General features: G+C 39.0%; 1 protein-coding gene across 1 annotated transcript in view; it reads left to right on the top strand.

Annotated features, from left to right (window-relative positions):
* Plekhm3 (pleckstrin homology domain containing M3) overlaps positions 1-26,452 on the top strand; it is a 165,425-nt gene that overhangs the window by 117,642 nt on the left and 21,331 nt on the right. The window contains exon 7 of the mRNA XM_090354699.1: positions 23,506-23,663. Within this exon, the coding sequence (XP_090210825.1) occupies positions 23,506-23,663 (158 nt within the window). The remainder of the gene's footprint in view (positions 1-23,505; positions 23,664-26,452) is intronic.

Here is a 26,452-nt window from a genome sequence, read left to right as displayed (position 1 = left end):
CTCTAATGATCAATTAATACTTTATAATTTTTTATGTTGACACTGGCTAGAGATCCTTTAATCCAGTTCTACTGGTAGGGGCCAGTGAAGACCCTTACCCTGGGACTCTGATGCTGATGATTAGTTCCATGTAGTAGACTAGATCTAAGGTCACAGGATAGAGCTCTCTGGAATTCTTTCATTTCCCATGTTTAGCCATGGTTTCAGAAAGCATGATCATAAAACAAAACTGGTATCTCATCTTCTTTGAGAAAGTAGAGAGAGAGAGTGTGTGCACACACCAGTGCTGATGGTTCACACTTATAATCCTAGTTACATAAGAGGTTGAGATCTGAGGATCAGGTTCAAAGTGTGTCTAGGCAGGAAAGTCCCTAAGACTCTTACCACCAACTAAAGACCAGAAAAACTGAAGTGAAGCTGTGGCTTAAAGTGATAGAGCCCTAGCCTTAAGCAAAAAAGCTCAGGAACAGTGCCTAGGCTTTGAGTTCTAGCTCTACAACAAAAACAAAAACAAAACAAGAAGAGGAGAGATAACACAGCCAGCATATGGCACCAATCAATTCCTTACTCACTGATGGTGAAGTCACAGATATGTGGCCTCCCATGTTTAGAATGGGAGTGCAGTGTGACTGCATTCGCTGGGCTCATGTGGCAGGTACCAAGACATGGACTTAGGTTTGGCTTTTACTCTGAATGATCAATATCATCAGTGGAAAATGATTTATGTTATTTGGTTGAAACTATTGGATTAGCTGACTCCCATTGTGATAACCCAGGCTTTTTATAACTCTTTCAGAGAGAAAGAAATCAAGAGAGAGCAACTCTAACCATGGTCTAAGAGCCAGACTTCTATTACTAAGCAATAAAAGGAAAAATTCAGGCAGCCCTTGCATAAGTGGGAATTTGAGGTTTCTAAAGCTACCCATTCCCCAAAATGACTGAAATATGTTATTGGCAGTTGGCACTGTTTCCTATGTTTTGCTCTCCTTAAATTTCTTTTTTAAGGGATTTGATTTTAAAGGCACAACCACTGAAAAATGCAATTTAATCACAGAACTGTGAAAGACCAAGTTAACCCCAGATTGCCCTGTCTTGTTTTGCTAAAACAAGACTTGGAGCCAGCTCTGTTCTCAGAGCATGTTAGCAAATCTGAGCATAGGCAAGAGGGAAGCAGAGAGGAGGCAAAGGAAAGAAAATGAGCTGGGCGCTGGTGGCTAACACTTGTAATCCTAGCTACTCAGAAGCCTGAGATCTGAGGATTTTGGTTCAAACCCAGCCTGAGCATGAAAGTCCATGAGACTCTTATATCCAATTAACCACCAGAAAACTGGAAGTGGCCCTGTGGCTCAAAGTAGTAGAACACTAGCCTTGAGCCAAAGAGCTTAAGGACACTGCCTAGGTCCAGAGTTCAAGCCCCACGACCCCAGACTGGTTCTGCCATGCACCAAGGTCCCTTGCTAGGCCAAGTGGCCCTATAATTTACACTGGAAAGAATAGAAGAAAGGGGGGGGGCAAGAGTTTGGCCTAGCGGTAGAGTGCTTGCCTAGCATGCACGACGACCCAGGTTCGATTCCTCGGTGCCACATACATGGAAAAAAAAGCTGGAAGTGGTGGTGAGGCTCAAACGGGTAGAGCTCTAGCCTTGAGAAAGTCCAAGGACAGTGCTCAGGCCTTGAGCTCAAGCCCAGGACTGGCAAAAAAAAAAAAAAAAAAAAAAAAAGAATAGAAGAAAGGGAAGAGTAACTGCAGAAAAATAATTCAGAGCCAGAAGACTCCTTGGTTGATACTACCCCCATACTACAGGGTGTCAAAGAATAGAACAGAAATTCAAATCATCTTTGCCTCAGTTTACTTTATTAAAAGTTGTGACCAGGTGCCAGTGATTCATATCTGTAATCCTAGCTACTTAGAAGGATGAGATCTGAAGGTCATGGTTCAAAGCCAGCCTGGGCAGGAAGTCTGTGAGACTCCTTCAACTTACCACCAAAAAGCCAGAAGTTGAGCTGTGGCTCAAGTAGGTACAGTGCTTGCCTAAGCAGAGTAGCTCAGGTTCAGCACCCAGGCCTTCAGTTCAAGCCCCAAGATCTACTTAAAAACATCATATGTTATGCTCAGTTGGAGAACAGTCTTTCTTCAGTTAATGTATTAAGGCTGCCTTATATGTGATTTCTCTCCATTTTTGTTGTTTGCCCTTGAGTTTTATGTATATTCAGACCTATTTTCCCCTTGGGTACAGTCTTCTGTGGCTCTAAAGCCTACAGATTCCCTCCCCCATACTCAGAGAAATCATCACTTGTATTTTCCTAGGTCTTTTAGGGCAGGGGATGTAGCTCAGTGGTAGACTTCCTGCCTAGTCTGAATGAGACTCTGGGGGTTTGGCATTGGGAAAGAAAAGTATATTTTTTGTACATTTAGTAAATCAATAAATTCCTAGAATCTATTTTACTTTTTTATATAAAAAGTGAGGATGTAACTTGACTTTTTATCAAAATGGTTGTCATTTCAGACATGTTTTTCAATAATCTATTTTTCCATGCTAACTTTGATGAATCATAGTTATATTTATTATAATCAAATTAAATGTGTTTCTGAGCAATCACCAAATTTCTCAATAACAATTTCAGTGCCAGTATCAATTATTTAAATATTATAGTTTGATATTTAGTAATATAAATGTATCCTTATACTGGTTTTGTTTGGGGGGGGGTGTTTGTTTTTTTGGCCAGTCCTGGGGCTTGAACTCAGAGTCTGAGCACTGTCCTTGGGCTTTCTCAAGGCTAGAGCTCTACTGTTTGAGCCACAGCACCATTTCTAGCTTTTTCAATGTATGTGGTATCAAGGAATCAAACCCTTTACCACTAGGCCAAACTCATGGCCCTGCGTCCTTAATACTCTTAAGAAATCATCTTACTTATTCATAACCTTCTAATCTTCTAAGTCAACTTTACAGTCACTATATCAACCCAAATTTACTTTTTCCTGTTTTGACCAATAAGGGTTTGAACTCGGAACCTCATACTAGCTTAGTTGGTGTTCTATCTCTTCAACCACATGCCCAGTTTAGCTGTTTTGGAGATAGTGTCTCACAGACTATCCTACCCAAGCTGCCTTCAAATCACTATCCTCTAGATTTCAACCTCCTGAATAGCTAGAATTATAGCTATATATATATAGAGAGAGAGACATGAGCCCCAGTGCCAATCTACTTTTAAAATTATTTTAACACGATGACACATACACTGAGTTGAACTTTTTTGCTTCTTGTTAAGTAAGAATGTTTAATGTAGGATTTTAAAGAAACACAAATATAGTTTTAATTTTGTAAGACTAATAAATTACAGAATTAACTTATTTTATAATCTTAAATTGAATGGTTCAACTAAGTACTGCCAAAGTTGTCCAAAAGCATTTAGAGAGACAGCCACTTTCTGTCACATTGAGACTCACAGATTACACATTAATATCCTCTTATGATCTGCAGATAAAACTGAACTTGTACCCAGTGTTAAAGTGTTTGAATTTTTGAATTCTACATAATTAACAAGAACATAAACTATTCCTGTGATTACTGTTTTCCTGTATCAATTAAAAAATGGATGGTTATGGCCTTTCTGGCTGCCCACAAAATTTACCCTCTGTTGTCCTCAGTCTTAGAGAGCTGACTGGCTCATCACCCAGAAATTGTACATGTCCTCAGAGTTTGTGAATCACACATTCCCTAGAAGTCCTAAAATGCTTGTGGTGCTTAATTGGCAGCAACTTCATTAAATCTAACTTAGTCTGCTCAAAGGCTTACCCTTTTGTTTGGACAAGGTTGCAATTTAAATGTTGGAATCTAGAGCCTGCGGTAGAAATGTTTCTAATTCCTCCGTCTTGACTTTTTGAATGCAAAAGTTGGATGTATTTGCCAAGGTCTAACATAGAAATGGGATAAAAGCCATTTCTCCTTATGAGCAATCCGTTCAGAATTATGAATAGCTTAAGAGGAAAAAGGGGCAAACTGGGAACCAAAGTTACACATGCCTTAATGAGGTGAGGTGCCATTTGAAGATATAACTTGAGGAAACTGGTAGAATGGAAGTTGCCATTTACTTTTCTGTATAACTAGCTTAATAATGTTCATTTTGAAGAGTTGCAATAAGAATTGGAAATAGAGAAAACACCAAGAACGCATATGATAAATAGTAGTTACTGTGATCCTAACTTAGGGTATGAGCAGGCAAGAAGAGAACAGCAAGTGGACGTATAGACTGTGCTTGCATGTAGGGCATGTTAGAGTGGAAACTTCATCTTGGAGGGGCAAAGGAAACCTCATCAATGCCAGCTCCAGTAAGGCACTATACAGCGCAGTTATTAGGACTTGAGCCCTGGTAGTCCAGCTCCATTCTCTACACTGCCAAACAGAATGACTAGACATGTGATGCAGAAACACTGACCTTTTAGAATGTTTGTAATAGTAATAATAGTTACTATTTACTTCATCCACGCACTGTGTCTGCCAACGTCCTGAGTGTTTTATATGTGTTATCTTGAAGGGGATAACTAGTGAAAAGCTTAGGACAGACAGCTAAGCTTAGAAAAGCTTAGGCCGTCACTGCTATAGGGATGAAGTGACTATTGCTGATGTCATTATTATCATTTGGTCAAGACTGTATTTTAATAACTCTTTGGTAATAGGGAAGGGGTTAGAGCAATTGGCACTGGAGTTTGAGAGAATAGCAGGAAATTTTCACATCCATGTTTTAGGTGGGGTTGTAGCACAGTGACAGCATGCTTGCCTAGCATTTGCAAGTCCCTACATTCAGTTACTACTACTGCATGAGTATGTTTTAAAAATCACTTGAATGAAAGATTTGTGCATTTGGGCTGGGAGTTAAGCTTGTCTAACATATGTAAAGCCCTAACTTCAGTCCACATAAAAGAAAGAGAAAAGAGAAGAGGGGGGAGGGAGGGAAAGATTTGTGCACTTTATCTTATTATTAAACATATATATACATATGCACACTATGCATAACTACCTAAATTAAATCCATAGTCTTGCAAAAGAAGAGGAAGGAGGGAGGGAGGGAAGGAAAATATTTGTATACTTTACCTTATTATTAGGATTCATATATATGAATATATGTACATATACACACTGTCTATAACTACCTAAATTCAATTCATAATCTTGCAAAAAAAACAGAAAGGAGAGAAGGAGGGAAGGAAAATATTTGTTCACTTTACCTTATTAGAATTCGTATGAATATATGTATATATGTATGAATAATGTATATATGAATATATGTGTATGTGTATTATCCATATGCGTGTTTATATTTCTATAGATGTATATATACTCTGGATTGGGGAACTTGAACTCAAAACTCTTGCCTGCTTGTTTTGCTCAAGCCTGGCTACTGCTGGAGCCAAACAGTCATTCTAAGCTTTTTGCTAGTTAATTGGAAATAAGAGTCATAATCATTACCCGTTACTGGCTTCCTCTTTTGGGACATTTTCCATTAAGATTTAGCAGAGCTATGCTATAGACTCATGCCTATAATCCTCGCTACTCAGGAGGCTGAGCCAGTGGCTCACGTCTATAATACTAGCTACTCTAGAAGCTGAGATCTGAGATTGTGGCGCAAAGCCAGCTAGGGTGAGACTCTTTTCTTCAATAAAGTACTCAGAAAAAGCCAGAATAGGTGCTGTGGTTCAAGTGGCAGAGCAAAAAGAGGCTCAGGAAAGCACCTCGACCCTGAGGGCAAGCCCCAGGACTGGCCAAAAAAGAAAAAAAAGGGGGGAGAATAAGTCTGTACAAGTTCATCTTAATTACTGTGCTCATTTACTCTGTAGCTCTCTGTGGTCAGGGTATCTTCTCAGCAGTCCCCAGGGATTTTTCTTAGGAAGTCTACAAGAGCAAGGGTGCTTATAAGAATGTGGAGATATTGCCAGGTGTGGGTGCGGGTGTGGTGGCCATGCCTGTAATCCTAGCTACTCAGGATCAAGGTGCAAAGCCAGCCTGGGCACAAAAGGACCTGAGACTCTTATCTCCAGTTAACCTCTAGAAAATGGGAAGTGGGGCTTGGCTCAAGGATAGGGCAGTAGCCTTGAGCTGAAGAGCTCAGGAACAGCACCCAAGCCCACGGCTAGGGTGGTAGCCTTCAGCTGAAGAGCTGAAGGAAGCCCCATGACCCACCAGAAAAAAAAAAAAAAAAAAAAAAGATTTAACAGAGTCTCTAAATATGTCCCAAATGGGCTGATACTCAAAAATGAATATCCTCTTTGAATTTTTTGTGTTTTTTTACATTTATTTTTTTTATTTTATTGTAAAGATGATTACAATTTTTAAGGGTTGCAATTACCTAAGTCAAGTAATGAGAACATTTCTTTTTGAACAGTGTCACCCACTTTCTCATTCTCTCGCAGTTTTTCACTTCCCACCCAAGTTGTATAGTTCATTTCCCACAGTGTCTTGTAAATATCACTGCTGAACTGATGCACCCTTTATCCCACTGTTGCTGTGCTTCCTCATCCCTCTCCACATCTCGTAGACGTATACACAACACAAAGAGCACAGAACTTAAATACAGTGCCCAAAGGGAATTAACCAAAGAAAAAAGGAAAGAGGAAAAAAAAAACATGAACATTACAGTGAAAAACCTCTTGTTTCCATTTCTTGGAGTTTGTTTCAATAAGCATCATTTTGTATGGTAATATGCACATTGTTATTGAGCTCCTGTGATCCTCTCCTAAGAATATCCTTCTTTGTTTACACTGTGTGAATATTTAGAGTACTGTTTAATTACTCGTATACAAGAGTAATTATTTGTCTTTTACTATCAATTGGTTTTACTTACAGATTTATGGGCACATTCTCATTATTACAAATGAGGGAAGCCATGTAGCCTGTGTTTTTTCCAAATCTTCATTTCCTACAAATGGGGCAAAGTCATTTTTTCTGATGGAAGCATAGAATTCCATTGTACATATATACATTTTCTTTTTCTTTTTTGGGGGGGAAGGGAGCAGTCCTGGGCTTTGAACTCGGGGCCTGGACAATGTCCTTGGGCTTTCTCAAGGCTAGCTTTCTCAAAGCTCTACCACTTGAGCTTTTCCTGGATATACAGTACCAAGGAATCTAACCCAGGACTTCCTGCATATTGGACCAACACTCTACCGCTAGGCCACACTCCCAGCCCTGCCACATCTTCTTGATCCATTCATCCACTGAGGAACATCTCCATTGATTCCATATCTTGGCCATGGTGAACAGTGTTGCAATGAAAATGGCTAGTGGCTTTAGTGTAGCCTGATTTGTAGTCATTTGGATACCTGCCCAAGAGTGGGATTGCTCTATGTTATAGGGAAGCTCTATGTTTAGTGTTTTGTTTAGTCTTATTTTTGAGGGTTCTCCTGTTGTAAAACTGGTTTTCATTTCTTCAGGGCAAGTCAGTAAGCACATTGGCTTTTTCTTGGATCGACATCAAACTAAGTAATAAAACATATTGATTGGGTAATTTCAATCCACAAGATCCTGTGTAATCTGAAAGTATTGTAACCTCTAAATAGATGAGTATTAATTTAAAAATTCTGTACCAATACAGTTTCATTTTATAGCTGTTCATTACAAAACCACTTTCTGAAACTTAATACCACTTACCAGGTAAGTGAATGGAATTGTGTGTCTGAGTCAGTGAAAGCTCATCTAGTAGGTCGTCTCAGATAGGTGAAGAAGGAAGAGATTTGGCCACTCCATGCTGGATCTTAGCTGGAAGACAATTTTTAAACATTTCAGCAAATTCTTAGAAAACAAGACATGCATCCTGACTGATTGCTTACTTACTTATTCCTACTCTAGTAATTAAAGAGATAAGATTTAATGCTAGAATTAAGTGATAATTATGTAAACAAAAATTTAAGTCACCCTGGTATTAGACAGGTCTGTTGGCAGTGAAAATAAGTCTAATTGAATGGGCAACCTGAAAAACTCCTATTCTGAGCTGAGCATGTGGGCACATCTTCTTGGACATAAGCAAGCTTCAAGTCTAATATAGTCACAAGTTCAGCAGTAGAGGAAATTGTCAAAAGAAACATGTTATTAGAAACAAATGAAAACAGGCAGTATCAGATAAAAAATGAAGAATGTTTTCTATGTTTTTATGTTTATGTCTACATATGCAAACTGTTTCTATATTTGTATAGCCATGATTTCTTGAATCATCATTATGTTTTCTTAAAGTTGGAACACTTATAAAAGTGCCAAATAAGATCTATTATTTTTAAAGTAAAGAATACAAAACTCTGTGTGTGTGTGTGTGTGTGTGTGTGTGCATGCGTGCGCGCGTGTGCGTGTGAGCACACATTACTACTGCTGATGCTCTACTACTTGAGCCAGTGTTTTGCTAGTTAATTGAAGAAAAGCGTCTTACAGACTTTTCTGCCTGGGCTGGCTTTGTATGACAGTCCTCAGATCTCTACTTAGGAAAGTAGCTAGGATTACAGGCATGAGCCACCAGTAATCAGCCAGAAATATATTGTTAATGTCTGTCTTCTCTCTTACATCCCAGTCTTCAGGGGTAGCTTTTGCTAAGTATTTCCAGTCTGTCTTTATAGACGGTTACTCATTTATAAATATCAAAAACATTTTAATGGGGCCAAAGTATACTACTCTGCTGTAGCCTGCCTTTTCTACCTAACAGTATTCTGTAGACACTTGGCAGATTATAGACATTAGTGTACATAAAAGTTTATCTCATTCTTTTAATTGGCTGTATGGTGAATTAGGTAAGTTAAATTAGGTCATTTAAACCTAAGTTATTCTGCCAATGTTTTTAGTTTTTGTTTTGCTTTGTTGTTAGGCCCTAGACTATTGTGAACACCCTCTACCTTTCCTTGTGCACCTACGTGTATGTGCACTACCTTTCCTTGTGCACCTACGTGTATATGGTAGAAATTCACTAAACATAGACAAGTAGGTCAAAGAGTGTTCCTACTCTTAAGTTCCATGGAGAATTCCTTTTGAAAAAATGGAACCCATTTTACTTCTATGGATTGTCTGGAGAGAGTCTGTTTTCCTGCACCTTTGTTAATTTTCTGTTTCAGTTCACATTCTAGCTAGTTTGATGTATAAAAAATAACTTTGCACCATAATTCTAATTAGAACTGTTTTCCAAAGGAAGGGAGCATTTTTTTATATTATCATTTTTTGTTTTGTGAATTACTTGTTTAACCTTTATGTTAATTATATTGTTGGATCTTATTAATTTGAAAGATCTCTTTATATAGAAGGGAAATTGTTTCACATAAATAGGAAATTTTCTCCACTTTTTCATGTCTTTTTTTTTTTTTACCAGTCCTGGATTGAACTCAGGGCCTGAGCATTGTCCTTAAGTTTTCTCAAGGCTAGAGTTCTACCACTTGAGCCACAGCACAACTTCTGACTTTTTCTGTGTATGTGGTACTGAGGAGTTGAACCCAGGTCTTCCGTGCATGCTAGGCAAGCACTCTACCACTTAGGCCAAACTCCTGGCCCCTTCATTTGTCATTTTATAAGAGATATTTTGTATTGTACTGTTTTTTACTTTATATATTCAGACCTGTCATTGAGATTATATTTATGTAAATTTCTTCCCATATTCAATACTTTTTTAAAAAGTGCCACAGTGCCACTTCCAGTTTTCTAGTGGTTAATTGGAGTTGAGTCTCAGATTTTAGTGCCCCGGCTAGCTTTGAACCACAGTCCTCAGATCTCAGCATCCTGAGTAGCTAGGATTTACAGATATGAGCCACCACACCAGGCTAGAAATTACATTTTTTTTTTTTTTGCCAGTTCTGAGGCTTGAACTTAGGCCCTAAGCACTGTCCTTGGGATTTCTTCAAGGCTAGTGCTCTACCACTTGAGCTCTATCACTTGAGCCTCAGCACCACTTCTGGCTTTTTTCTATGTATGTAGTACCGAGGAATCAAACCTGGGTCTTCATGCATGCTAGGCAAGCACTCTACCACTAGGCCAAACTCTTGGACCACGAGTTACATTTTTGAGATGAGTTAAGGATTGAGCTTTATTTTTGCCCAATAGCTACCATTGTTCACTGATTAACTTAACCAGCCTCCACTTTATAATGTGCTAAACCGTCACGTATTTAATCTGTATCCTCATGTAAGGGTGTGTACACCTGCCCAGTCACATAGATGCCACCCACACACCAGTACACCAGTCACTGCTGGAGCAAAACAGGATGTGTAGAGTCATAATGATGGCTGTGCTCTGAGTGGTGTTTTCTACTTGTTGATACCTTGAGGCAAAGAATAAATATAAGCAGCTATCTTAGACAGTGGTGTGCAAGCTAACGAAGAGCACCCATTTCACTTTATGCACGGTTTCTTTTTGTTCACCAGTGCCCCAGCAGTGTTTTAGATCACAGCCACCTAACCAGGAACTTACTCGAGCTTCTCACTTAATCTCAAGCATTGCTAGTCCATAAAAGCTGTTAAGTTATAATAATGTTGAGTGCTTTATATGGTACTCTTCATCTGTGCAATGCTATCTAAACATTGACTAATGAAATGCATTGGTGAAAGGAAGGATTTGTCTCCACAAAAACGGAGCTCTGGTTGCACATCTGTGAGGAGATGATTCCCACAAGGCCTTTCACTTCCCTCTTTGAATGGCACGCAGCAAGCAGGAATATAAAAGCTGGTGACATTATTTCACTTCTGTTGGAAATTTCCTAGGGTATCTTCTAATTAGTCTGGTTAAACTCACCTTTTATCTATCTCCCCAGATATTTCTTTTCTACATTCCTGGAGCTATTCAACAAGCTTCTTTTGATGTTTTCCCTGATGGCTAATCACAAAATCATAGGATCTTCCAATTGAAAAGATATTATTGATCATTTGATTTGAGTATCTTAGCACAACCAGTATAATTTGTAGACAAGAAACAGAGGCATGGAGAAGTTTCTTGACCTAAAAAAAAAGTTATACAGTATATTGAAGACATCTCCAGGAAAAGACACTGAAATTTTTTTTAATATATTTTTTATTGTAATTAATAGAAGGGTTACATGATAAATAGTGCATTAATTCCCATACATTGATACCCTTTCACATGTCTTGGTCCCCATTTCCCTTCCCCCCTCCCCCACCCGTCATCTTGTTTTCCCCCATTCCCTATCCCCGTTCTCAGATAACCAAATACAAATATATCCAATATATCAGGTAACAAAGTGAGATAGAAGACACCGAGATTTTTAGCTCCCAGTTCAGGTCTCATCCTGCTGCATCCTTCTTTCTCTCTGAGCATGGGGGTACCCTTTCTGTTTCTTTAACCATTTTTTCCCTCTCACTTCCGTTTTCTGCTCCCATCCTTTCTCTCTTTCTTCCCTTTACTTTTGATCTATATATCTCTCTTGACTCAAGGTTCATTCCCTTATATAATCCAGTAATAATGTTTTTGTTTTTCTACTGTTTCTCCTATTAAAAGAGATCTGCTAGGATGTGTCATATGGGCTTTCCCTTAAGTCCTTTCTGAAAAGCCATATTGTGCCACTTTTCTCCATCCCATGTACCTGAGCACACGGTTGCTTTGCTTTGCTTTGGTAACAACTGCATTTACTTCTCCCTTTAATGCAATTACTTCTCTAATCCTGGTAGACAGACTAGAGTTTAAGTTAGTAACAAATTAATTTTGTTCCAAAATTTTATTTTACCCTCTGATTTTCCAGTAGTTCAACAAAAATACACAAACTCCATATTCAAAAAACTACATAAGGTGTCACTATTTAGGATAATTTTTTTTGTGTTATCTTTCCACAAACCAAAGGCAGATCCATTTCAGAACAAAACTGTGCGTGTAAAACTGGCTCTCCTAGATTTCACATCCTGCTTCCAAGCAGAGACAGAGATGATTTTAGATAAGCTGTTTTACATGGTGGGTCAGAGGTTCATGATGACCCCAGAACTACACATGCCCTACGCCTGCCCGGGGCCAAATTCTGAGCCCACATACCTTCAGGCTCCGCCCTCGTCCTGAAGACTGCCTAAAAAGGGAGTCTGTCCCTGGCGGCAGGATTTGGAAGGCTCTTCTCTACTCTCTGGTCCTTAGGTTTTTTCATATATTAATGAAAAACTGAGTTATAAATAGGAGTGATTAGGGCTTTTCCTTATTATTATTCATAACTATAATCTGTAACTAAATCTAAAATTAATTATAGAGAATGAAATCAGAAGCAAAAATTTTACTGATCCTCCTGGAGAATTTTCTGGAGCTGTTTTAATTTGAAACACCTTAACCTGTTTCCCCATGTAGAATGTATTTTCCCCATTGTATTAGACTGTGTGGCCTATTTGAGGCTTGCAGTATTGAAGTACATTATTGTCTTTATTCTTTGCAAATTCTTCTTGAAGATTCCATGTAGGTGTGGCTTGACTCAAGCACTTTGTCTGAAATAGGTGCTGCCTTGTGTTTTTTCTTTCTTAAACAAAATTGAAACCACATGAGCTGTTATCAAATTCTGTAATGACTATCATTTTTTTACTGTTATTGTAAAAGTGATGTACAGGTGTCCAGATTTCCTGAATAGGAAATTTGCTTTCTTCAGTTATCATTGCCATTTTAGCCATTAAAGGAAATTGGAACTGAAATTCCTTTATCTTTATTCCCTGTCACTCAAATTTGCAGCAGGAAGCAAAATGTAACATGATAATTATTCTGACCACTCCCAAAGGTATCCAGGGACATTAAACCACATTTCATTATCACATGGTTTCCAAAGTCCTGGTAGAAATTGCCACCTTTGGGAGAGGATCAGATAAGAGCTAATTGGTGACATGATAATCTTCTCTCAGCTAGGCATGTGATTAGCCAAAATGTAAAGTGTTGGTTTGTCCCATAATGGATAAGGGAAGGGAGGGAACAGCTAATTAGAGGAGAGATTTTGTGTTTATATACCAGCATCCCAACTCTAATCCACAGTGAGAAGTTTCAAGAACAAGGAAGGTGGAGGAGTGGGGATGGAATTTTAACCACCTTTCTGAAATAGGAATGTCCCTTGTACTTTTGATATTTCTATTTATAAAGATTTATAAGTAAACTTCACACTAAATAAGTATCCACAGGGTATTTTCACTATGTGTTAAATTTTAACTTTTACATATAGCCTGTTTTTTTCTTTTGTTGTTGTTATTGTTGATGGTTTTTAGAGATAAGAGTATCTCCAGGTATCCAGGTTGGCCAGGAACTTGCCCTCCTCCTGCCTTTGTCCTCCTGAGTGTTGGGATTACAGGCATAACCTGCTGCCATAGACTCCTCCTTCCTAGCTTCCTATGGAATTACCTGTCCTAGATCATTAGCTTGTGTTCTCACCATGTATTAATACTGACAAATGGCACACAGAGACAAATACAATCTTTCATGATAGTCTACCAAACAAATGCAAACTGAATTACATTGAAAATTATTTTACAGTATGTGACAGATTTCTCATTTTTGTTTTTAACAGTACTAGGGTTTGAGCTCAGGCCTTCACACTTACTACAGAGCCACCTAGAGCCAAACCTCCAATCTTTTTTTTTTTGCTATTTTTTTGTGTTGTTGTTGTTTTCCAGTCCTGGAGCTTGAACTCAGAGCCTGGGAACTTTTCTTGGACACTTTTTGCTCAAGGCTAGTGCTCTTCCATTTGAGCCACAGCATCACTTCTGGCTTTTTCTGTGTATGTAATACCGAGCAATTGAACCCAAGGTTTCATGCATGCTAGGCAAGCATCCTACCACTAGGCTACTCTCCTAAGCTCCATGCTCTGGTTATTTTTAAAAGTCTCACTTTTTGTCTGAGCCTATCCTCCTATTTACACTTATTGTAGCTAAGATCACAGCATATACTACAATACCCAACTTTTTTCATTGAGATGGAGGTCTTAGGAACTTTTTTCTCAGGCTAACCAGGAACCCCAATTCTTCCGACTATCTCAACTTCCCACGTATAGCTAGGATGGCAAGCGTTCTTTACCACACCCAGCTATTGATTGAGTTGGGGAATCTCATGAACTTTTTGTCCAGACTGGCCTCAAATAGCAACCCTCTCCGTTACTGCCTCCTGAGTGATTTCAAGTATGCACCACTGACTTAAATGATGGCTTAGATGCTTTCATTTCAGTAGAGAAACTTATTTCTGCTTAGTGGCAGGTGGCTTTGTTCAACATGAATTGAGTCTTTTGGTTAGACTTTGTGAGAAGGAGCCTTTGGCACCAGCAACCCTCTTTACCACAGTATTCCCAATCGTTCAGAATCTTGATGTTACACAGTGGCTGAGGTATGTTTGTTTGGAAAGAATGGTCATTAAACAAATCAGAGAAAAGGACCTAACCAGTGAATAAAGAACTTTGATGAAAGAAACCTTTTCTTTTTTTTTTTTGGACCAAGTTGCTAGTGTTCTTTTTCCTTCTCCTGGAGATTTTGAACTTCATGCTAGTGCCAAGGGAAAGAAGGTAAATCAACAGAAAATGCTCATGGGTGCCCTTTTCCCAGTCCCACAGATCTCTACGGGCTGTAGGCCTTGAACATGACACTGCAATTTCCTGGTGCCACACATGAGTAATAAGCAGCTGTTTCTGAAATTGTGGTTTGGAGAAGGCAGCACAAGGTTATTTTTTAACTTAATTGTAATTTTTGATTGGTCTGCAAGAAAGTAAATCAAATAAAATCTGTTATCTTAGTCTGCAAGAAAGCCATAGTCCTCAAATTCCAATGCTGACCATCTTGACCAGAATAGAAGAGGAAGAAGAATGTGTGTATCCTGAGCTGGAAGTTCAACCAGGAGCTCTTGTGGGCTGCCTTCACACTGGATAGGAAAGCATATTTGGTATATTTCTCAGCTGGTTAGATCATAGAAAGTTGCCTCTGACAGTTCCTTGTATGTACTTGAAATATTGAAAAAATAAGGGAGTTGGAGGTTGTTTTTGTATTATGTTTTATTTTTCTTTTGCTGGTACTGGATCTTGAACTCAGGCCCGAGTGCTATCCTTCAGCTTCATCCCTCAAGGCTAGTATACTACCACATAAGCCACAGATCCACTTCCAGCTTTTTTTATACTTAATTGGAGAGACAAGTCTAGTGGACTTTCCTGCCCTGGTCGGCTTTAAACCTCCTGAGTAGCTAAGATTATAAATGTGAGCCACCAGTGCCAAAACTGAAAATGAGTTTTTAAAAGAGAAAACTCTTGGCCTATACTATAAGTGCTGGGCCACTGACTCACATCCCCAACCTCGAGATCAAAGTTTTGAAGACGATAATATTGTGATGCTACACATTTTGTGCAGTAAGATGACGATTTTACATGTACAGCAATACCCAGTCAGTATATTTCTAGAATGGTCACATGTACACCCACTCCAGACTAATACCTTTTGTCATACACAAGAAATCAGGTCTGATGCAAAATAGAAACAAACTCTCACTGCAATTTGTACATCTGCTTTTTCTCAAGGAGATAGAGCAGTCTGATACAAAGAGAAGGTGGGTGAGATTGATTGCAAGGGCCAGAGAGCTGAGAAAAGAGCTGCATATGTTTTCTGCTAATTACATTACTGTGATTCTGTGCACGTAGACAGGCACTCAAGGGAAATAAATGGAGACATAACTAAACCTTCTCTTGGAGATCTGTTTCACCATCCCTTGCGACAGACCCAGCTGATCACCTGGTTATTAAAACCACCAGCCCACTTTAATGTGAAAGATGCTGGGGTCCTTCTGACTTCTTTTGGGTTTCAGTGAGGAACCTGTGACTAATTTACTTACAGATAGGAATAAGAAAGACAGTTAAAATGTTGCTAAGATATCTAAATGTTGCTAAGATATCTAAGATCTTAGGTGCATGACTCAAATGGAGTTTGAAATGTGCTAAGTATCTCCCCACAGCAGTTTGAGCCTTGGACAAAGTAAGTATGCTTATCCAAGCTCTGTCCTTTTCATAACAATATTGGAGGAAACAGGTCCATGTACTTGACCTTCTACTGACCTTGTCCAAATAGGACAGTCAGGAAGGTCTTTAAAAAAATTTGACATACAAATTTCCTATCTATCTAAAGGGCCGGGAGTTTGGCCTACTAGTGGTAAAGTGCTTGCAAAGACTCAGGTTCGAGTCCTTGGTACCACTTACATAGAAAAAAAAAGCCGCAAGTGGTGCTGTGACTCAAATGGTAGAGCTCTGGCCTTGAGAAAACCCAAGGACAGTGCTCAGTCAGGCCCCGAGTTCAAGCCCCAAGACTGGCAAAAGAAAAAGAAAAAAAATTCCTATCTATCTTATTCTTATTATAAATCTCAAGTGTTTTAAAAGAGATATGAATCTAAAAATGTTACTGAAATTTTCTATTTAGATTAAGATACATCAATAAAAAAACTGTGATTTAAGGCCGGTGTGGTTGGCTCATACCTGTAATCCTAGATACTCAGGAGGCTGAGATCTGAAGATCAACGTTCAAAGCCAGACTGGGCACAAAAGGACCTGAGACTCTTATCTCCAATTAACCTCTAGAAAACAGTAAGTAGGGCTTGGCTCAAGGGTAGAGTGGTGGTAGCCTTGAGCTGAAGAGCTCAGGGGCAGTGTCCAGGCCGAGTTCAAGCCCCATGACCCACCCCCTTCACTTGGTATTCTATATTCAGTCTGTTACCTCTCCTCAGCTTCCTAAGTTAGTGAGGATTTTTCTCTTGAGGAAACTGAGGCCTCAAAGGTTAAATTACTAACCAATGTTTCACAACTGAAAGGTGAGTGAGCTGGAACTGTGCTCACATCAGCCTTGCTTTCCTCACACTGTTCTGTTGCTTAGCAGTACCCAAGACAACTAAGTGTTACTGAGTATTGAGAACTCTGTAATGTCAGCCTCTTTGGGAGACTCTACTGAACTGCACTTGCTGAGAAGCAAAAACAATACCATGGTTATATATTTTCTTTTCTTTTTTTTCTTTTAACAAGCTTTGGCCCATTTTATTAAGGAAGTCCTTTAGTGGTTTACTTTTGTCCTAGTCAGACCTGCTCAGAGATGTTAGATTACCCTAAATCAATTCCAGCCTGGCACACAGTTAATAGAACTTTGCCCATTCTGGATCAGGAGTGGACTAGTGTCACTCCAGCAGGCACTCAAGAATTGACACAGAAGGGTTTGAATATCTGACCTTCCTCAGGGCGTTGTACTATGTTTTCTTTCTTTCTCCCTCTCCCGCTGTGTTCTCGCTTTCTTTCTTTTACAAGATCTCACTGTGTAGCCCCAACTCAACTCACCATTCTCCTACCTCAGCCCCCTGAGTACTGTGATTACAGGCATGTGCCACCGCACCTGTTTAAACACTGTGTACTTTCCATGAGTTCCCATTGACATTCTCCAGGCCCATCAGCATGCTGGCAGCTCCTCTCTGTTCTCACTCTCAGCTGGAACCTAAAGGTAGTGGCTCCTTGAGCTTTGGCCTCTTTTGATGGTACATCTTCCTAGTGATTGTGGAGCTGAGATTTAACTGGGAGTGGGAACGAAGCGTGAGTCTTTTGGGGTGGTGGAGAGGAGATGATAGGAGTTAAGGCACTTGATGTATTTTTGAGCAGTGATTTAAAATAGACATATCTGATTTTTAAAAAGAACTTGAGACAGCATACCTGTAGCTCACTTTTCATAGTGACAGAACCTTTGAGTCACAGACTAGAAGAGCAACACTGTTCTCAGTGCTGTGTTCAAGGCCAGGAGTTAAATCTGCTAAGGAAATTTTTTCTTTCCCCTGGAAATTTATAACCATAAAGTTTTCCTCCCTATAGTATTAAAGGAATGTTTATATCTGAAATAAATGTACGAATATTACCTCACTTTTCTGGAAGAAAATATTCTGGTCACTTCAACCTCTTGGAACATGGCTACAAACATACACTGACAAATGAGAAGAGCAAGTGAGCAGTTATAAAGAACATAGGGAGTCCCTGAACCACTGAGCCTCTACCAGCCTCTTCCATGTGATCTTCATACTCCTCTCTGTCACACAGCAGGATGATTGACAGGTTTTGTGACATCAAAATGGTGCCAAGGAAAAGACAGGAAAGCATACTTAGTTACTAAGCAAGGACACAGGTGCCTGACGGGAAGGGAATATTTCAAACAAGTATGAGAGTTACTCTTGGCTCTCAAGCAATTTGGATTCTCTCAGTTTGCCTCACATAAAATATCTGTGTTTGTAGTAAAGAATGGTCAAACATTATCAATCTGTGTGTATGCTCAGTAAACAGTTGTTCACTACACAATAAGTAAAGCAGTCACCTATTAAACAATAGTGAAGAGTAAAAAACAGTGTTAAGTTGTATATTTTATGATGCGAACGTAATTATCTAGGGAGAAGCACATTTGGCCTGTAGCAACTCAAATAACTAAAGATGGCTGTCCAGAGCAAATCTGAGCCTCAAAGCCCATGTGAAATGTAATCAGTTGTTAAGAAATAAAGTAAAACTCTGCATAGAGGAAATGGCCAAAATAAAGGGCTGGAGAAAGAATTAGCAAATTGTATACATAGAAATTTGCTCACAAGCAAGAGGTATAACTTTAGAAGGAAAGGAACCAATTTTATTGCTTTGAGGAAAAAAAAAAAAACCCAAATCATCTAAAGATGATTAGCATTGATGAGAATTCAGTACTATGGTACCATGTAATATGTACACAAATGTCAGTATATTGTAATATTCCAGTGATAGCTATTTAAAATATTTATTTAAAAACTTAAGGTTTGGGCTGGGAGTTTGGCCTAGTGGTAGAGTGCTTGCCTAGCATGCACAAAGACTCAGGTTCAATTCCTTGGTACCACATACATAGAAAAAAGCTGGAAGTGGTGCTCAAGTGGTAGAGCCTTGAGAAAGTGCAAGGACAGTGCTCAGGCCCTGAGCTCAAGCCCAGGACTGGCAAAAAAAAAAAGAAAGAAAAAAAAAACTTAAGCTTCGCTGGGCACCAATGACTCAGACCTGTAAATCTAGTTTATTCAGGAGATTGAGATTTAAGGATCACAGTTCAAAGCCAACCTAGGCAGGAAAATCTATGAAAATCAGGAAAATTTATCTTATCTCCATTTAGCAACCAAAAAAGCCAGAAGTGGAGCTCAAGTGATATAATTTTGTTGTTGTTGTTGTTGTTGTTGTTGGCCAGTCCTGGGCTTGAGCTCAGGGCCTGAGCACTGTCCTTGGACTTTCTCAAGGCTAGAGCTCTACCACTTGAGCCTCAGCACCACTTCCGGCTTTTTTCTATGCATGTGGTACTGAGGAATTGAACCTGGATCTTGGTGCATGCTAGGCAAGCCCTCTACCATTAGGCTAAACTCCCGGCCCTCTTTTTTTTTTTTTTTTTTTTAAGAGTGCTAGTCTTTTAACAAAGTCCAGGCCCTGAGTTTAAAACCTGGCACATAGGTATACACACACACACACACACACACACACACACACACACACACACACTTTAACCTTGAAATGGCCTAAGCAATAAATGGAACAGGCTTATAGAAGGGAAAATCAAATTTACTAAGCAATAATAAATGAATATTTAATTTTAAAAATAGAGATATATATTGTTATTTGATAGGCAAACTAAATATAATAAAAATAATGATCCCCAAATTAATTTTCAAAAAGTTTATGAAAGTCCCTAAATAGAAATAACAACATTGCTGGCAATATAAAGTTGGTAAAATGAGCTTTCAAAATTCCACAATGAAATTGTCCAGGTAGAGAAAAAACTTTATGAACAAGATGCTCAATCCCCTTTTAGTGCTAGATGAAAATTGTTGTGGGACCTAAAGGTCATTCCTCAACTCTTCTCAGCCTCTTCATTCACCTAGTTTCCAGGATGTTCTAAACTCTGGAGTCCCTTTTTGTATGAGTCACTGACTTGGCCTCTTCAGAGAAGAATAAAGTGAGGAAATCTAAATTCAATGGAAGGATTGTTACCGCAATTTAGAAATAACCCTGTGACACACTGGGCAGTGTTTACTGGTGGTTGGGATAGGATTTGGCAGTGGTTATTTCTTAGAGAGTGTGTATCCTATATTGGTATTGGGAGTATGTTTTGCTGCATTTTTTAGAGGTCATGGTACCTCAGAGAACAGAATGACAGTCAACCTACCTATAGCTTTCTAAAGGTTATAGAGGAGAAAGTCAATTGAAGAATAGTGGAGTATGCACTTGCCTGACTTAAAAAAAAATGCCAAAACAATTTGTACATAATTTTTAAAGGAAAAAATGCACTCTTAAAAAATAGTAAACTTGATTTTTCTGTTCACTTTCTGCATTTTGGACAAGATAATGTGCATAATGATTTTAAAATACATTTTACTGTATATTGTATATATCATAATGAAACCTCATCTTATAAATGTATGCTCATTCAAAAATTTAAAAATTAAGTTTTTAAAAAAGAAAACAACAAATGTCCACAAGAATGTGGGGCAGAAGGAATTATTGTTGAAAATGTAAGTTAATGCAAATGCTATGGAAATCTGTATGGCAGAAAAGGAAAAAAAAAAAAAACCTAACATGAAAAACTAGAAATAGGGAGCTGGGATCTAATTGCTCACACCTGTAATCCTAGCTGCTCAGGAGGCTGAGATCTGAGAATCACCATGCAAAGCGAGCCCAGGCAGGAAAGTCCATGAGACTCTTAGCTCCACTTAACCACCAGAAAACCAGAAGTGGTGCTGTGTCTCAAAGTGGTAGAATACAAGCTAGCCATGAGCAAAAGAGCTCAGGAACAGTGCCCAGGCCCTGGATTTAGGCCCCATGACAAAAAAAACAAAACAAAACTAGAAAGAGATCTACTATATGATCCTGCCATACTATTATGCCTGGCATGTATCCAAAAGAATGCAAGTCAACTTACAGTCATGATATCTGAACACCCATGTTTATAGTACAGTATTACTCACAATAGCCAAAATACGGAATCAACCTAGGTGCCCATCAGCCAGTGAATGAATTTTAAGATGTGCTTTATACACACAATGAAATATCCAGATGTAACGAAGAATAAAATTATGTTTGGGCAGGAAAATGGATAGAGCTAGAGATCATAATATAAAAGGAAATAAAGCCAGGGCCATGAGTTTGGCTTAGTGGTAGAGTGCTTGCCTAGCATGCACAAAGACCCAGGTTCAATTCCTTGGGACCACATACATAGAGAAAAAGCCAGAAATGGTGCTGTAGCTCAAGTGGTAGAGCTCTAGCTTTGAGAGAAAAAATCCAAGGACATTGCTCAGGCCCTGAGCCCAAGCCCAGGACTGGCAAAAAAACAAAAACAAAACCTCTTGTTTGGGGCCAGGAGTTTGGCCTAGTGGTAGAGTGCTTGCCTAGCATGCATGAAGACCTGGGTTCGATTCCTCAGTACCCCACATACATAGCAAAAAGCCGGAAGTGGTGCTGAGGCTCAAGTGATAGAGCTCTAGCCTTGAGAAAGTCCAAGGACAGTGCTCAGGCCCTGAGCTCAAGCCCAGGACTGGCAAAAAGAAAAAAAAAAAAAAAAAAGGAAATAAAGCCTGACTTAAAGACAAACATCATCACTTTTTTTTTTGGTCGGTCATAGGGCCTGGGCATTGTCCCTGAGCTCTTCATCTCTCAAGTCTTCTGCCCTACCCCTTGAGCCACAGCACCACCACTTCTGGTTTTCTGGTGGTTAATTGGAGATAAGAGTCTCACGGACTTTCATGCCTGAACTGGCTTTGAACCCTGATCCTCAGATCTCAGCCTCCTGAGTAGGTAGGATTACAGGTGTGAGCTACTGTGCCCAACATATCTTCTTTCTTATACATGGAATATGGACCTTAAAAATGAGTGATGGGAATATAAATTTCTATTTAGGAGTGGGTACCAGCTGGAAGCAGGAGGGCAAAGGGTATAGGTGAAGTATATTATACACTATATGACTATGAAAATAAAACAAACCTACTGGAATTGTTTTAAGAAAGGTGAGTGTGAATAAGGAGGAATGAGAAGGTAAATATGACCAGGGTACATTGTGTATCACAGTGAAACTCCTTTGTACAACTAAAATGTAAATGAAAAACTTATAGACAATATACACTTGTCTTAAACTACTGTCTACTTTTCACTCCACAATGAAGCACTGCTATAATTGTTCTAAAGCATCATGATCTTGCTCCATTGTTTAAAAATCACTGCAGTTTCTATCCCTAATAAAGAGCATTGAAAAAATAAATAAATAAAATAAAGAGCATAGTTACTTTCCTTGCAATCCCACATTTTTCTTATATCAAAGGCAGCACTGTATACTTACATATTAATGAGAGAGAAGTAAAGGCAGCCTTTATCTTAGTGGCATGTGAAGTATTAAAGTCTTTGGAGCCCAAAAGTACTAGTTAAGTGCAGGAGGCTATGACTGACCATGAGTTCCAAACCAGTCTGTATGTGCAGACCAGCACGTAAAGTCCCTGGGTGGAAGGTAAATGCAAGACACCCAGGTATGATGAGGACAGTGTCATGTGGCCAGTGTGCTTCTTATCAGGAGCATGTAACCCCTACTCAGGGTCAGGGCCAGGGTCATTGTTTTAGAACTTAAACTTGTTCTGCTAGATTGTCTGTTCTTTTTCAAAAGAAGCCAAAAATCTGATTTTTTAATGTGAAATCTCCTAATTTGGTTTCTTTTTAGAAACACTAAGAAATGGTTAAAACTTAGAGACTGAAAGGGGAGCTCAAACTGCTAAATTTCATCTTCTTTGATTATTATACTTAACCAGAATTTTTTAAATAAACCAAAAGAATCACATTATTCACAATTGCTGTATGTTCTTGGTTCAGGGGATGGACAATCATTCCATTGAATCATTAGAGAAATATTATCAATTTACCACATAAACGTCTATGCTACTTCCCCTATACATTTTCAGTCTGCTTTATGAACCTTGATACGCTACTCAGGCTTACGTCATGCCATAACTGTCGAGTTGGTCTCTTTTTTTGTGTGGTTGGGGGTTTTGTTTGTTTCTTGCCAATCCTGGGGCTCTGGACCTGGGTGCTATTCTTGATCTCCTTTTGCTCAAGACTAGGCACTCTCCCACGTGAGCCACAGCTCCACTTCTGGCTTTTTCTATTATTAATTAAAGACACAAGTCACAAGTCACAAACCTGCCTGCCTCAGCTGGCTTCAAACCACAATCCTCAGATCTCAGCCTCCTGAGTAATTAGGACTATAAGCATGAGCCACTGGCACCCAGCTAGGTGATCTTTTTGAGTACTGTCCACTAGTTGTCCTCACTCCCAGTGCCATCTACAAAGAGAAGGATGCAAAAGAAATTTCAGTGGCATCTTCCTTTTCCAGCCGCCAGTGGTTAAACCAGAGTTCTTTTAGAGCACAAACACTGTCTTTTCTTCCTTGGAGTTGCTGAGAAATTATAATTAGAGGTTTTCCTGTTGTGTAAAGGGAAGGAATTCCTTTCTTTTCCCACGTTTGCAGTACTTCTGTTCTCAGTGAGTGTGCTTGTCTGTCCCATTTCTCTTTCTCCAGGTGATAGAAGGAAAGCTGGCTCCATTCTTGGGCAAGGTCATTAAATTTGCCACCGCACACGTGTACAGCTGCAGTCTCTGTAGCCAGAAGGGATTCATCTGTGAAATCTGTAACAATGGAGAGATCCTTTATCCTTTTGAGGACATATCAACAAGCAGGTACAGAATATCTTTTCTTATAAAAGAACACCTGGGTTTTATTTGGCCATATTTGGCCAACTTTTTAGTCAAGTACTATGTCTTCATCTCTTACCCTAGATCAGGTTTTCCTTGTTCTGAGACATGCTCACCCTTTGGTTTTCTACATTTATTTCCAATCCTTATTCTGCTGTCTTTGTCCAGAATGAGACCAAAAAAAAAAAAAATCATTGCCTAACTCTGCCTTAGTAGGTAAGAGGGCATCCAGAGTCTGTTAAAGAATGAAGACTGAGGAGGAAGAACCCTGCCTGGATTTTCAAAGCCCAATGACAGGTAGTGCCTTCTCAGAGAAAGCCAACACTGATCAACTACAAGGAAGACAGATAGAGTCCCCGGTAGACAGCTGCCTGCTCACTACAGGCTCTTGTCCGCAGGGTTGCTGCACTAAGGTCATGAAAGGTTTAGGACCCAAAGGAGAGAAATGCTGGAGTTTATGAGTGATTATTTTTCTAGCCAAAGTTAATATTTGGGTATCAACATATTTGTTGATGGGTGACTTTTTCTCCACTAATATGCCATCCAGGTTTTTACCATTGCTTTTCTTAAATCATAAAATAATACATACCACTTTTCCTTTCATCCCCAAAGTGCACGCAGCGTGTGTGTGTGTGTGTGTGTGTGTGTGTGTGTGTACGTGTGTACTCTTTGGCCATGAACACCATGGCTCTTTTCCACCCCACAGGGCTTAGTTATACTGTGGTTCAGAATGGAAGGTGAGGCTCATGGCCAGGGAAAGTTGAAACGTGATGAGCAGAACTGAGATGGTAACACTTGACTCAGCCCTTTTGGCCTCTTCTTAAACCCAAAGGCTATTTGTAAACATTTAGCTCCACATAAATACATGCATACACAGGCGCACACACACTCTAGCTCCAATTTTCTGAACACAAGTACTTAGCTCATAGCCTATATATTAAATACCTTTTTAAAAAAATGTGAACCACACAAACATTTCCATGTAAATGTTGACAGCAGCAATACTTTTAATAATACCCACAAACTAGAAACAACCAAAATGCCTTTTAACTCTTTAATGGGTAAAATGTAACATATTCAAACAATGAAATATCATTTAGCCTAAAAAAGATACAATATTGATACATGCCACAGTATGGAATAACCCTGAAAATAATATGACTGTTAATTGAAAGAAGCCAGATACAAAAGACTTAATTTTCTTCATACAAAATGTCCAAAAGAGATGAATTGTAGAGAAAAGGGGATGAATGGTTGCCTGGGGCTGAGGAAGAGAAAAAGCGGGGAACTGCTAATGGGTACAGGGTTTTCTTTGATGACAAAATGTTCTAGAATTAAGTTGTGGTGATGGTTGCATAGTCTGGTGACTATACTAAAAATCAGGAAACTGTTCTTTAAAGGGAGAATTATGTGAGTTATATTGTAATAAAAAATTAAATTTTTAAAATGTTTCCAACTGATTTTTGAGGCCACAAAACAAATCTTGGGAAACTTGACTGAAAGTGTACCAAGTGTGTTGTCTAACACAGAAGATTAAAGATCTATAGTTAAAATATATATATATACAGAAAACCCTAAAATAAGTGGAAATATATAGCAAAATATATAGCAAAAGTAGTACTGAGAGTAACATTTATAGCTACTATATCCATTAAAAAAAAACAAAAACTCAGTAACCTAAAATTCTACCTTAAGAAACTGGATAACACTGAGCATAGCGGTGCACACCTGTAATCCTAGCTATGCAGGAGGCGGAAACAGAGGATGGTAGTCTGAGCCCAACCCAGGCAGAAGCACAAGACCTTATCTGGAAGAAAAATTAAATTAGACTAAAAACAAAAGATCTGGGGGCATGACTCAAATGGTAGAACACAAAGCCTCACTAGTATGGAAGAAAATAATTTTTTAAAAACGAAATAAAGAAGATAGTATGGAAGAAAATAAACTTTTAAAAATGAAATAAAGAAGACCCTACTAAAACAAAAGCGCAATGCCTGTGTGCCTCTGATCATTGGAAAGAATGTTTATGGAAATGAACTGGAGGAAATATAACCAAGAGGTTTTTTCTCTATTGTTCTTTTTTTCCTTTTCTTTTTGTCTTGTTTGTTTATTCATCTGCCTTTGGGAGGGCAAGGAAGTGGGGAAACGGAAATTGATGGGCAAAGGGTGAGCAAATACACCGGTGGTACTCACTAGACCCTATGATGAAAAGGACCTGCATGGTTTGTGGGTGGGAATGGGAGGGGAAAATTGGAAGGGTAGAAGGGAAGGGGTGACATTGTCCAAAAAAGAAATGGACTCCTGACCTGACTCATGTAACTGTAACCCCTTTGTGTGTCACTTTAATAATAACAATAAAAATTAAAATTAAAAAGGAAAGTTAAGAAAAACATCTTGATCTAAAACAAAAGGCAGAAGATCAAAAGAATACAGGTATCAAGGAGATAGAACACAGAAAAATAAATTTTTTTAAAGAAATCAATATTTTAGCCAGCGTTAGTGGTTCACACCTGTAATCCTAGCTACTCAGGAAGCTGAGATCTGAGGATTGTGGATGCCAGCCTGGGCATGAAATCTATGAGACTCTTATCTCCATTAAACCACAAGCAAATCGGAAGTGGCGTCATGGCTCAAGTAGTAGAACACTAGCCTTAAACTGAAGAGCTCAGGGATAGGGCCCAGGCCCAAAGTTCAAGCCCTATGACTGACGACCCCCTCCCAAAAAAAATTAACATGTTTTTAGTTAAGTTAACCAAGAAAAGAAAAACATAAAC

Source organism: Megascapheus bottae, chromosome 21, assembly GCF_031878675.1.
Source record: "Megascapheus bottae isolate mThoBot1 chromosome 21, mThoBot2.hap1, whole genome shotgun sequence".
NCBI classification, from domain to species: Eukaryota; Metazoa; Chordata; class Mammalia; order Rodentia; family Geomyidae; genus Megascapheus; species Megascapheus bottae.
Note: the sequence above shows the minus strand (reverse complement) of the source record. Positions and strands in the feature narration are given on the sequence as shown.